This window comes from Ailuropoda melanoleuca, chromosome 16, assembly GCF_002007445.2.
Source record: "Ailuropoda melanoleuca isolate Jingjing chromosome 16, ASM200744v2, whole genome shotgun sequence".
In the NCBI taxonomy this organism is placed as follows: Eukaryota; Metazoa; Chordata; class Mammalia; order Carnivora; family Ursidae; genus Ailuropoda; species Ailuropoda melanoleuca.
The window spans coordinates 24,570,499-24,583,486 of NC_048233.1; the positions used below are offsets into that span (position 1 = coordinate 24,570,499).

Sequence of the window (12,988 nt, forward strand, 5' to 3'; positions counted from 1 at the left end):
CTACTCATTAACAGTAATACCAGTACTCCACTTAAGAAAATTAGTAATAGCTCAGTCTAGTACAAACTCCATATTGCAACTGCCCTACACCTGTCTTTAATAGCTTTATTTATTTATTTATTTATTTAGGAGAGCAGATGGGGGGGTGGAGAAAGGGTCAGAGGGAGGGAGAGAGGGAACCCAGAACCCCAAGCAGGCTCCACGCTCAGCACCAAGCCCAACACAAGGCTTGATCTCATGACCTTGAGATTATGACCAGAGCCAAAATCCAGAATCGGACACTCAACCAACTGAGCCTGAGCCACCCAGGCACCCCAGCTTTATTCTTTTAAAAAAATTCATACAATGCAATTAGTTGTTGTGTTTTGATTTGGTACATATTAAATAACACTAGCAACAATTTGTTCATTTTACAAATTTGTAACACAAAGTATGAGACCAAGCCATCAAAACAAATGTTTTATAAATATGTATCCTTCTGAGCACATTTCCTATCAAAAAAAAGTAAAATTTTAAAGTGAAAGAGAAAATGGAAAAATTTTCTGATCAAACATACATTTTCTGGTTAATTTGTAGAGTTAGTGGAGAATTCAAGGGAATGCCATCAATTACTATTACCATACTGGGATAATTATAACGAAATACATGACTATAAAATGGAATATTTATTTCACTTATGATTATACTCACTGATCTGAATTTGCAGCAAGCTTGTTATGCTCATGAATTGTTTCCTGGACACAGTCCTCAAGCATTCGCACATGGCTATCACTATGGCATTAAAAACAATGTGAATAAACGGTAAAAAAAACTAAACACGCTATTCGGCTGTAGTATCCTGTTACAGGCACTTAAAATTACTTCAATAAGAACCGTCTCAAGCATGTTGACTCATAACATCAAAGAATCAGCTGAAAACCTAATGACAAAAAAGTCAAATTAACCTATATGATGACACTCTAAACAGCTTTCACTGAAGTGAGTCTTTATTTTAGAATTGGATAAATACGGCTTCAATATTAGAAAGGCTATTTGAGATATACTTTAAATGCTAACATGCTGCCCCTGTTTTTTAAAATAAAAACTGTAGTAAGACATTAAAATTCCCTCAGAGAAAGAATTACTGTGATTAACGTCTCACCTTTTTGCATTAGTAATGCAAATTATTCGGCCTCTATTACCAACACGTTCTGCATTTTCCATTAGTAGAGTTCGAGCCTCATGTTGGTATTCTGTAATTTTACACAGGGTTTCCACTGCTGCAACGAGACCATGCAAAATGCTGCAGCATTCTGGATCTGCTCGTGGATTAGGAGGCCCAACGGCAGCTAATGCTGCCATTAGCTAAAGTAAAAGAGAAAATAATTATGTTGACAAGAGTATGCACGAGTCAGACAAAGACATCACAAGAAAACTACAGCCACTATACCTTACAAATATGGACACAAATATCCTCAACAAAATACTAGCAAACTGAATCCAGCAACATACAAAAAGAATTATACACCACGACAAATGGGACTTATATCCCAGGAATGTGAAGTTGATTTAACATCTGAAAATCAATTAACATAAATACCAATAGAATATTTCAAAACTCACATGATCATCTTCATAAACACAGAAAAAGCATTTCATGAAATTCAGGACCTTTCATGATAAAAACACTCAACAAACTAGATGCAGAATGGAACTTCCTCAAGCAGAACATAGCACCTACAAAAAACCTACAGATGACATTATGTTGAAAGAAATTAAAGATCTAAATGAATGTAAATCATCCCATATTCATGGGTTGGAAGACTTAATATTGTTAAAATGAACTACAGAGTAAACTTAATCCATGTCAGAATTACAGCTGATTTCTTTGTAGAAACTGACAAAGTGATTCTAAAATTCACACTGAATTACAAGGGTCACAGAATAGCTGAAACAATCTTGAAAGAGAACAAACTGGAAGGACTTTGCTTTGTATATGCATAAAAACACCCTGGAATGAGCCACAAAAAATTAACAGTGGTGGGGATAAACAGTGATTTGCTGGTAAATCAGCTCTCCAAAGTCGGAGGCTGCAGGGGGGGCGGGGCAGGGAAGGGAGCCCTAATTTGTGTTTGCCAATATCTATGGTTAAATAAAATATTCCCACCATGGCAGGTTTCAAGCTTCACTGGACACTAAGTTGGTAGGACTTGAACACACTCACCTCTCCGAAACTGGTATAAGCAGGGTCTAGCACACCACTAACTAGGTCAGGGGATGAACTGTAAAGTTTTCAAGGTTTACCTTTTACTACACATACACATATGCATAAGTGTACACATGTACATGTGTATGTATATATGTAAATTTAATTTCTAAACTACATAGGTATTACCTATTAATAAAAAGTAATCAGAAAAGAAAAAGACTGTGCATAAATGATCATACAAAGTCCCTGGTACATAGGAGAAACTTAATAAAAAGTAGCTTTTTAGGGATGTTGTGGTCCTGGGGAAAGTAGCAGAAAGCAAGCTTAACTTTTGGAGTCAGAGATGGAATGAAATTCTGGCTAGGCCTTTTTTTTTTTTTTTTTTTTTAAAGATTTTATTATTTATTCAACAGAGATAGAGACAGCCAGCGAGAGAGGGAACACAAGCAGGGGGAGTGGGAGAGGAAGAAGCAGGCTCATAGCAGAGGAGCCTGACGTGGGTCGATCCCATAACGCCGGGATCACGCCCTGAGCCGAAGGCAGACGCTTAACCGCTGTGCCACCCAGGCGCCCCTGGCTAGGCCTTTTAATACTATGTAACCCTGGTCAATCTCTCCTAACCTGAAAGTGAAAATAATATAACCTGCTCCACATTAGTGCAATACTTTCAAACTTTACTTAATTAAGCCTACAAAAACCAGAACGAAACTTCTGAACTCCAACAATTTTTGGTGACAAAATTTAAGATGTATAGGATAGAGTTATGTGGTATAACAGAAAGAACCCTGGACCCAGGTATAAGTCAAAAAACCTCTGGCCCCAGCAGGCCTCCATTCCTTCACCTGCACACTGAAGGAGTCAAAGGAAAGGATGTCTACAATCCTTCTAGCCCAAAAATTCGTCTTCAATCTACTTCACTTGTTACTCAACGATTGTTCACAGTAACTAGGGAAAGGTGTGACATGGATAACCAAAGCTAAACATTAAATGTGTTAACCCAAACAAGATTACACATAATTTATACAAAATGTCAATTATTTTTTATAATCTTAAAAACCAGTGATCTGCTATATAGTTGCCTTCCAAATAGTTTCCCCTTCTGTTCACAATTTAAAAGCAATAAGCCTGATAGGATGTGCCTTCACATTCAGAAAGCAGAGGGAAGTAGCAATTCTCTTATCATTAGTGCATGTACCATTATCAAATGCACAACTTTTACTGCACTGCAGAGGTGAAGTAAGGACAATCTATACAAATTTGTACTGATTTTTATTTATACACAACTAGACAGGCTTCAAGCTTCCTTCACAGTACCTCATAAAAGACGTAAAGCAAAAAAACATGCCCTTTCAAAAAGACAATGCAGAGAAAATGTACAGAATCCTTAACATTATTTTTTAAAGTAAAGAAAGAATAAAGAACACTCTGGAGTAATATTACTGCAAAGCTAAACCAATAAAAGTCTACTGTTCAAGTTACCTCAAAAGAATAAAAGATTAGATATGTTTACACTTTAAAACACTAATCACAACATCTTAAGACCAAACACTGTGATAAACACATTTTCTTTAAAAATGTTCCATTTAAAACACATTTAGATGAAATTATTTCCACTGAAGGATATCCACTAACAAAAAAATTTTAACATGAAATTATTCAAAAAATGTATTCAAATACTTCACTAATGCCTGTCTCTCATATTCATATTCATCAGTAAATAACCCAGTAAATTGAAGTCTTCCATCCAACTCAACGGCAAAGAACATAATCTATCACAAATCTCAATATCCTTAGACAGATAATGTTTAAAAAGCACCAGACCTAGAAAGCAGCTAGCTCACTGAAAGCAACTAGTGCAAAAGACTGTGCTCCAAGTTTTTCAAGGAGGAAAAAAAAAAAAAAAAAAAAGAAACCTGCTAAATTTCTCACACATTTATGATAAAAATATTGGCAAGTTTTATGGAGACATGAGGAAAAGCAGCAACAGATACACATAAAATTAAGCAAATTAACAAAAAAAGTAATGATAAATTGCAGGAATAAAAAAAGTTACAGAAAAAAGTAAAGACTATGTAAGTCAAATCATTATGTTGTACACCTTAAACTTATACAGGGCTGTTATGTCAATGATATCTCAATAAAACCTAAAAAAAAAGAGAAAGGAAATAACCACATATACTACTTAGCTTAGCAATGAACAACACTTTATATAGATATCATAATGCAAATATGCAATTTTAAATTAATAAAATTCTGATATAACAACACCAAGAAAATGAGGGAAGGTAAGAGGGTAGGCATAAGGGCATGGGTGACAGAAAAAAGTTAAATCTTCATTAATAAAGATAAAAAATAAAGACTAAATGAGAACTCTATCAATAGCAGTAAAAACTGTTACTTAGAAATATGGAAGTACAGACTAGATGAGCTAGAGTTGAAAGTTTGCTTCTAAGAAGTGGGAAAAGACCGGAATGAAGATAGCCGTTTTTCATTTAGTATTAGTTGTTTTAAAACTATGTGTAAATACTATACTGATAAAAAAATCTTTAAATCATTTTTCAAGAAAGTATTACCACATTCAGATAATTTTCAAAAATGGCCACAGCTCAAAACCTAACCATACCTCCTGCAAATTTTGGTCTTCTTGAGTCCAAGAATTTAAAACATGTGCTCCAGAGTCACTCACAATGAAATTCACCTGATAGATTTCAAAGACATAATTAGTATTCACATCCAATTCCACTTAATCACATCATATTTAAAATAATATGCAGTCTCTAGCACTGGCTTGCTGATTCATTCATTCACTTTATAGTTAAAGAATGCTAGTATATGCCAGGTGCTATCCTTGGCACTGGGGATTTGGAAATACAGCAATGAATAAAAGTTATATTACTCACAATGCAAGGAAAGTCAAGGGTTTGGGGGTAGTGGCAAGATAATGGGCAGTATAGGAAGAATACAAACAAATGCACAAGATAATTTCCGTGAGTGATAAATGCTATGAAAACGAAATTGGTTAGCTGCTTTAGGTTGGGTGGTCAGAGAAGGGCTCTCTATAGAACTGGCAGTTGATTGGAATCCAAATGACCAAGAGACCAGTCATAAATGGAGCTGGGGATAGGGAATTCCTGCTACAACAAACAGCAAATGCGAAGGCCTCTAAATGTGTATCCTCAAAAGGGTGAAAAGTCAGAGCAGGCAAAGGGGTGGGAGATAAGCTCAGAGAAATAGGTAGTAGCCATATCACAAAAAGCACTGAAAGTCAAAATAGTGCATTTGGACTTTATTCTAAAGTAATATGCAAACAAAAAAATACTATCGAGAAAGATGATAACGCTAGGAAGGATATATTAGAAAATACATAAAATGATGATCACTCCCTTTGGAAGGAGGGTGAGATTCTTTCTTTCCCCTGGACTACATGATCTAATCCATGATCTTTTTTCCTACTGTTCATGAAATACGAGTTTTGTATCCCTAAAAAAATCTGATAAGTAGTCTTCTCTCCTAAGGCTTCTCTGACAGGGACATAGTCTACTAGACACTTCAGTTATATCTCATTGAAATCTTACATCATAGAAAGAGATGTTATGCTTACATGGGAAGAAACTGAGGCTTGAAGAAATTAAGCAATATGATCAAGGTCACACTGTGGTCCCTAATGATGCCAGAATTTGAACCAAAGCCTGCATCCCAAATTACTACTTATCCTCCCCTTCATGTTCTTTTACCCCACATAATGCACAATTCATGGAGGAACTAAAAACAGCTTACATTTTAATTTGGAATATATCTAAATGTATTAGATTCTCTATGTTCAGCCTTACTATTACTGCCCTGCCTGTGCTAGTCTAAGAACTGGCTAGGTCCCAGCCTAGGCTGCTCCAAATGAGACAAAGCAAATCATCCACTTGTGGCTAACCAAATGACTCCCAAAATAAAACAGCTGAGATCATGAAACCTGAAGATAATTTTCATATTTGGAATCTATAAATCTTCAATCTCTCTTCTTGTGAAAAAAAAAAAAAAACCAAACAATTTCCACTTAGCATTCTTAAGAGCTTTTCTTTCTAATAAGGCCAAATCCTGCAGGAGTTTAGTGTGCATTCACTAAATCTATAAGCAGCCATGCTGCTTAGGTAAAAATGCTGGCTCTGCCTCTAACTAGCTGTGTGACACAGGACAAGTTTCTTCTCTTTACCTCAATTTCTAGATCTCCAACATGGCAATAATAAGCAAAGCTGATATTCAGAGGATACAGACCAACATAATCTGACATTGCTTACACCCAACATCTATTCTGTTTAGGCCGGTAACAGTTCTCAATGGTCAGTGCCTATTCTATTTTGGTTATTATATACTTTGAATATTCTCCCACTAATTACAGTAGCTACCTTACAGGATTGTTGTGAGAATTAAAGAAAATATATATGAAGCACTTTGGAAATGACTGGCATGTGTAAATGCTCCATAACTGTTAGCTGTTATTATTGTTGTTGGCCCTAATTAAATATACACAGCATGTTAATTATGAAAAAGAGTTCTACATACCACATTTTAAAAGTAGTAAACAGTTGTAAGTCAAATCTATAGTAAATTCTTATGTAAAAACTGTACCAGGCACTTAAGTCCATCCCCCAAAGTCATTTTGCTTGTACTTCACACTCACCAGCTTTTTGAAAGGAAATATATCATACATTATTCTACAATATTCCATGGAAGATTCTACCGAGCAAGTCCACAATGATTTAGATATAGGGGCCAAAGGGATGATTCCTTGGGTCCTATTCTTCACCAGCATATCAAATTCGACATGCTGTCTGCATGATTCTGCCATGTAAGGGCAGTGATCTACAACAAATACTGTTTTATGAGATTCAGAAAAAATCTTCATTTTTTTTTAACCTGTAAGGGATAAAATATATTAGCCAAATGTCTCATACATGACATTTAATATCTTTAAATTGTCCCTAATTAATGTATTTTCCTCAAAAATATTTGGTAGGGAACATGAATAATCAGTATTCAAAGAAATTTATTCAACAAAGGACAAGATTTAATGAGGTCATGACCAGAAAGTAACTATCAATTGGAGGGATAAGCCACACCATATTAAGCTGTCACTCTATCAGTCACAGGCAAAATTACAGTCCATATACATTTTTTGCTTTCTGAATGAACTTAAAATTGTCAGAAAAAATGTTTACAAATAATTGTACTTGATTGCCTTACATAATACCAAACATAATAAATGACAAATATTCTTAAAATACACTTCTGATGATTCTTGCTAACTGACATTAATCACATATAAACCCCCACACTAACCCAAGTAAGCAGTTTGGACTTCCCTCCAAAGTCTCAAGACTTCTGAGAAAGGTTAAGGTGGGCCAGAATTAACAGGAAAGTAGTGACAGCAAAAGGAAAGCCCCAAATATAATAAACATCTCCTAAGACATACCGGGTCTTCGCTTTAGGATAAGGACCCCAAATTCACACTCTCCCCCTTAGCTTTTGTAACACCAAAGTAATTTATCATGTAGAACAGAAAAACTTAGTTGCTACCATTCACATTGCTGGGGAGGACAAACTTTTAAACTTTTTCTTATAAAAACTCCCTTGCTTCGCTAATAAAACCTATACTGAATAGACAATCCACATTCAAAAAGCACATGGTAAGCAGAGCAAAAGTGTTCATCAAAACGAACTGACTTTTTACAATCTAGCTATTTTCTTCTGCTTTCAAACGCATTTCCCCTTCATGCAAACTCTTCTTTGAGAAACCTAAACACACTCTGCGGGAGGGTGGGGGGTGGAAAGTACAAGGTGAGTAGATAGGGAAGACCTCAGGATCGAGGTTCGCTTACTTTCGTGCCTGGTCCTGCAGTGAAAACGAACAGAGGCTATGGACCACAGCCTCTCTGGAAAAGGCTGCTGGCTGGGTGGGGAGGGTCAGCGCACAGTCAGGAGTGTCTGGTACCAAAGACAGGGAACTATGCTTTCCCCGCTCATCTCCTAGCACACCGGTCCTTCCCAGGCTTCCTAAATGCAGGAGCGCGCGCGCGTGCGCGTGAACACAAACACTCACACACTTGGACTCGCGCGTGCGCAAAGCCCTCTTCCTCAGCCCCGCCAAGCTGCCCTTCCCCCTCGGTGGGCCAGACGCCCAGCTCGCAGAACAGGAAGAGGGCGGAGCCAAGAAAAAAATGCCTCCGACCCTCAAGACTTTCAACCCGCTAATTTTCCCAATAACCCATTGGGAAGATTGATTCGGGCGACCTCAGAGCCTCCCCAACAGCGAAGTACCAACCACAGCACCAGCTAAACCAGCCACGGCCCCTTAAGCGCAAGACCTTCCCACCCGGCCTCCCCTTCTTGGTCTCTCCACCCAGGTCGGCTTCCCCTGGCAAAACTCGCGACACTTTGCGAGAAGCCAAGCAAAAACCTGAGTAGATCGATGGGGCGGGACGTAGAATGGAACCGCCCCCACCTCTCGCGCATGTCTGCGAGAAGCCGCAAATACCTCTCGGCTCTGCCCCCCACGGTAACGTGAGGCAGGAAATCTCGCGAGGTTTGAGCATTCTGAGAGCTCTGATCCGAGTCGACCAGTGGAGGTTTTCTTCGGGCCAGTGATGGGGCTGAGCTCCGCTGACCTCTGCAGCAGCCCCACCACTGACTGTCTCTGCTGGGTTCTGCGTCTGCTCGCTGAAGAAGCTGAACAGGCGAGAGGAGTCTCTTCCCTTGGGTGTGTAGGTCCCTGTTAGCAGAGGCTTTGAGTCCTAACGCCACATCAGACGGCTGCGAGGGATTGAGACCAGAGTAAGTGGAAATAAATCGAGGGACAAGAGCGGGCGTAGGGAGTTGGAAGTTTGCTTTCCCTGGGCCGCTGTGGTGCTTTGCATCTCTCGAACTGCTGGTCACCCGTCTGGTACTAGCCGTTTCCCTGTGCTGCTTACCCGCTCCTTGGAGCGGTATCCTTTTCCACGGCCTCAGCTGTGTGCTCCTCTTTCCGGGTCTGAGGTGCAGAAAGTTTCTTGAAGCCTTGGCCCAACCTTGTCTGGACGCATCTTCCGTTTCTCTTTTCTTCCTGCCTAAACCCACCTGGGAGCTTACCACTGACAGGAGGAAAGAGGGACGCTTCAGTTTTCAGTTTTCAGCTTTGCAACATATTACATGTATATAACTATTTCCTCTGTCTTGAAGCTGCCCTCCAAGGAATACTACTCTTACTGGTTTTTTTCCTGCCTTTCTTCTGTATCCCATATCTGATAATGGTACCAGTATCCATCCTGTTGTCCAACTGGAAACCTTTATCCTTGATTCTGCATCTCCACTCCTTCTGCTCTAAATTATTCCTTTTTTCACCAGAATTATTGCAGTTGCCCAACCCCGCCCCACACACTAGTTTCTCCACCATCATCCTTCCATAGAGTTATCATCCTAAAATCTGTTTATATCACTCCTTTCCTTAAACTTTTTCAGTAACCCTATTCCTAATGGAATTAAGTCTTAATTGTTAAGCATATCATTCAGGACCTTTAACTATCTTGTTCCAGGCCATTTTATATTTTAGTCCCCTCTTGCTTTTCCTCCAGATACCGTAATATCCAGCCATACCAGAATTGGCTGCCCAAACATGTTCACTTTCACAACTCTGTGCCTTTATATGTGCTGTACCATCTGTCTAGAATACTTATCTTTCTCTCTACCCCACTTCCCACCCATCAAGACCCAGTTCATAGAGCTTTTGTCTTCTCAGACCCCCTCCCAGGTCTTATTAATAACGTTGTGCTCCCAAAGCACTTATTTGTTCATGTATCTGTCTCTTGTGTCAATTTGAGGTTAAGTCTGGAATCCTGGCTTGTTCATCTTTGTAACAAAAGCTGCTAGTCCAGTGCTTGGGGGCATAGTAGGCATTATTTGTATAAACATAGCAGGCATCATTTGTATACATATACATATGTATACATATTTATAATGTAATAGTTCTAAAGATTCATAGTAGGAGTCCTTAGTGCTCTTAAAATCACAGAGTTTTAGAGCCAGAAGGAACCTTGTACATTAGCTAAAGGCCCTGACCTGTTTTGAATATGAGAAACTCTGTACCCCAACACACAAGTAATTGTATTTTTAGTATTCATTGATTGAGATTATGCATAATGGAAAAAACTGTTCTTTTAAATGATTTTATATTTTATTATACTAGTATCTGTATTTGAAAAGTAGAGAAATCTTTAAATGTGTGAGAAAAATATTTTAGACTAAAGATCATACTTGGTGTGTGTACATCCATGTAACTCTTCCAATGACTCCTTGGCCCGTAGGTTATAAATAACTGGTTTAGATTAGGTTAATTCCTTGACCTGTCATACCCATTTGAATCTATATGTATATGCAACTTATATTTAGCTACAATTCTAAGGTAAAAAAAAAAATTCTCCTGTGTCCTTTTAAATTCTGTTCTTCCAACTTTAAAAATGTTATCTTCTTCATAAAGCCTCTTCATAAAGCTCCAAACGTGTTTCCATCATTTTCAAAGATCGTGAAAATTTTCTGTGCTTTCAAATACAGTAATATATTGTCTGTATAAGATGCTTATGTATGTAATTTACATACATTCTTGATTTCTTTAGATTAAAAGTTTCTAAGAAAGCCATAGCTATGCCTTTTTATTTTTCTGTTTCCATATGTATCTCTTTTTTTTTTTTTGAGATTTTATTTATTTATTTATTTATTTATTAGAGAGAGAGAGGGAGAGTGAGAAGGAGAAGCAGACTCCCCACTGAGCAGAGAGCCCAATGCTAGGCTCCATCCCAGGACCTCAGGATCACAACCTGAGCTGAAGGCAGATGCTTAACTGACTGAGCCACCCAGGCGCCCCTCCATATATATCTGTTAATATTATCTATTAATTAATATTTGTGGCACCTGCCTGAACAATCCAATAAAAATTTTTAACTAAACTAGGTTGTTGATATTTAAAGACAGACTCATGGTGTATCAATAGTCACAGTGTTTCTGTGTATGTCCAGTTATGGGATAGTGGATTTGTGGATAAAAGAGAAAGAAGAGTGACTTGAATGTCTTTAAATTTTTCTTGACCAAAATGTAAAACTAAACAGCTGGCAGTTGCTATCTTGAGTGGGTAGTGGTTTCTCTTTTATGAGCAGCAGAATGTTCTGAATCCTCTGCCAGGAGTCTGCGGATATCTTTGGGTGGCAAAGTGGGCAGAATGTGGCTAATGCAGGCCGGGGAAAACCTGTAGAAAAATTTCACCTATAATTTGGGCCTACCTATAGAAAATAATGTAAGTGCACCTTGATCAGTTATGACAGGCACTGTAAAAATAGGCAGATAAATGGAAAATGCTCCCTTTTTTTACAGGAGTCTATTTTTAAATACTTAACAATTGTTAGAGAGTTAGGAAAACAGTCTTCTTCCCACTCCACTTGCTAGCCAAAAAGGGAGAAAACAATGATTTTCAAAAAAGGTGGCAAAGTAAATGCATGTTATAAAATATTTTAAACTTTTCTGTTGTTTCACATACAGGAAATGAACATGCAGATTCTTAGAAACTGTGTCACTATCTTTCTGAAGTGTTAACAAAATTATGCTTTCAATTACCTAATGTTTATAATTCCTTTTTCTGAATAGGTATATTTTTATAGTTACAAAGCAAATTTTAAATATAGTTCATTTTGACAGTATTTCATTATGCCATCTAGAGGTTTTTTAAAGTGGATGTTAATTGTAATTTCAAAAAACATGTCAGTAAACCTATTGAAATAGGTTTCAATAAAACCTATTGGTTTTGTAATTAACTGCGATGCCTAATTAAAGTGGATGGGTAGGTTTTTATTATAAGGGAAAATATTTGGAATTTGGGGTTTTTTAATTTTTTCTTCATTTACACCTCCATTCATTTTCTGTTGCTGGTTTGATACACAGTTTTTCTGATATCTTGGAAATCCCATTGGTTCAGGGAATTTGCTTTGTTTTTTCACTCAGGGAGACAGATGGTTTTTACATTGCTAAAAGTAAATAGTCCTGAGGATCCACCTTGGCTTCTCAGTAGAGCACTAGACTCAGGATCAGAAATTCTATTTCTGGTACTAGCTTGGCTCCTTCCTTGCTGCATGGTACTGTCATTCAGCTCCTTACATTTGGGAACCCTGAGTCTATTTCCTTATGGATAAAATGGGAATAACACTTGTCCTATTGACCAAAAGAATATAAGGTAGTATTCCTTGGGTTCAGAAGTCTACTAACATTTGAATTAATTAAAATTAATATCTAGCAGTTTGATCTAGAGTGCTTTGGAGGTCCATTTGTTTTTTGTTGTTTTTTAATTATTTTTTAGAGGAAGGGAGGGGCAGAGGATGAAGGAGAGAAAGACTCTTAAGCAGGCTTTACTCCAAGCCTGACGCAGGGCTCAGCCTCCTAACCCTGAGATCATGATCTGAGCCAAAAATCAGGAGTTACCACCCAGGTGCCCCTGGAGTTCCATTTGGATTGAATTAGGTTGAAGAGAAAACTAAGAATAAGTAAACAATTTTTAAAGAGAAAAGGGTTACTTGCCATGCCAGATAGTAAGGGTGTATTTTACAACTATCATAGTTGAAGCCCCATAGTGTTGATGTGGAGATAGATAAAAAGCCCCAGAGGTACAATAGAGAGCTCAAAAACATACCCATACATAAATTTATTGAAAAAACAGGTGTGGCATTAAAATGAGGGGGGTATTCCAACCATAAGAAAGAAATAATATGACATGATAGAGATGCTAATTATCATTAC

The 12,988-nt window shown here is 37.7% G+C and overlaps 2 protein-coding genes across 5 annotated transcripts in view; one reads left to right on the forward strand and one right to left on the reverse strand.

The window, feature by feature from the left end:
• INTS13 (integrator complex subunit 13) overlaps window positions 1-8,613 on the reverse strand; it is a 28,021-nt gene extending 19,408 nt beyond the window's left edge. Inside the window, exons 1-5 of the mRNA XM_011222198.3 lie at window positions 8,059-8,613; window positions 6,861-7,096; window positions 4,812-4,886; window positions 1,142-1,344; window positions 691-771 (exon numbers count right to left, since the gene is read on the reverse strand). Of these exons, the coding sequence (XP_011220500.2) occupies window positions 691-771; window positions 1,142-1,344; window positions 4,812-4,886; window positions 6,861-7,085 (584 nt within the window). The 5' untranslated portion in view covers window positions 7,086-7,096; window positions 8,059-8,613. The remainder of the gene's footprint in view (window positions 1-690; window positions 772-1,141; window positions 1,345-4,811; window positions 4,887-6,860; window positions 7,097-8,058) is intronic.
• A 136-nt stretch (window positions 8,614-8,749) lies between these two features.
• Window positions 8,750-12,988, forward strand: part of FGFR1OP2 (FGFR1 oncogene partner 2) — a 38,175-nt gene continuing 33,936 nt past the window's right edge. For 2 of the 4 annotated variants that reach the window (XR_004621138.1, XM_002917110.4), the window contains exon 1: window positions 8,751-9,010. The gene's annotated coding sequence lies outside the window, so the exon portion shown is untranslated. Of the gene's footprint in view, window positions 9,011-12,988 lie in introns of all 4 variants that reach the window. The other 2 variants (XM_034644592.1, XM_011222195.3) reach the window with 2 other exon arrangements.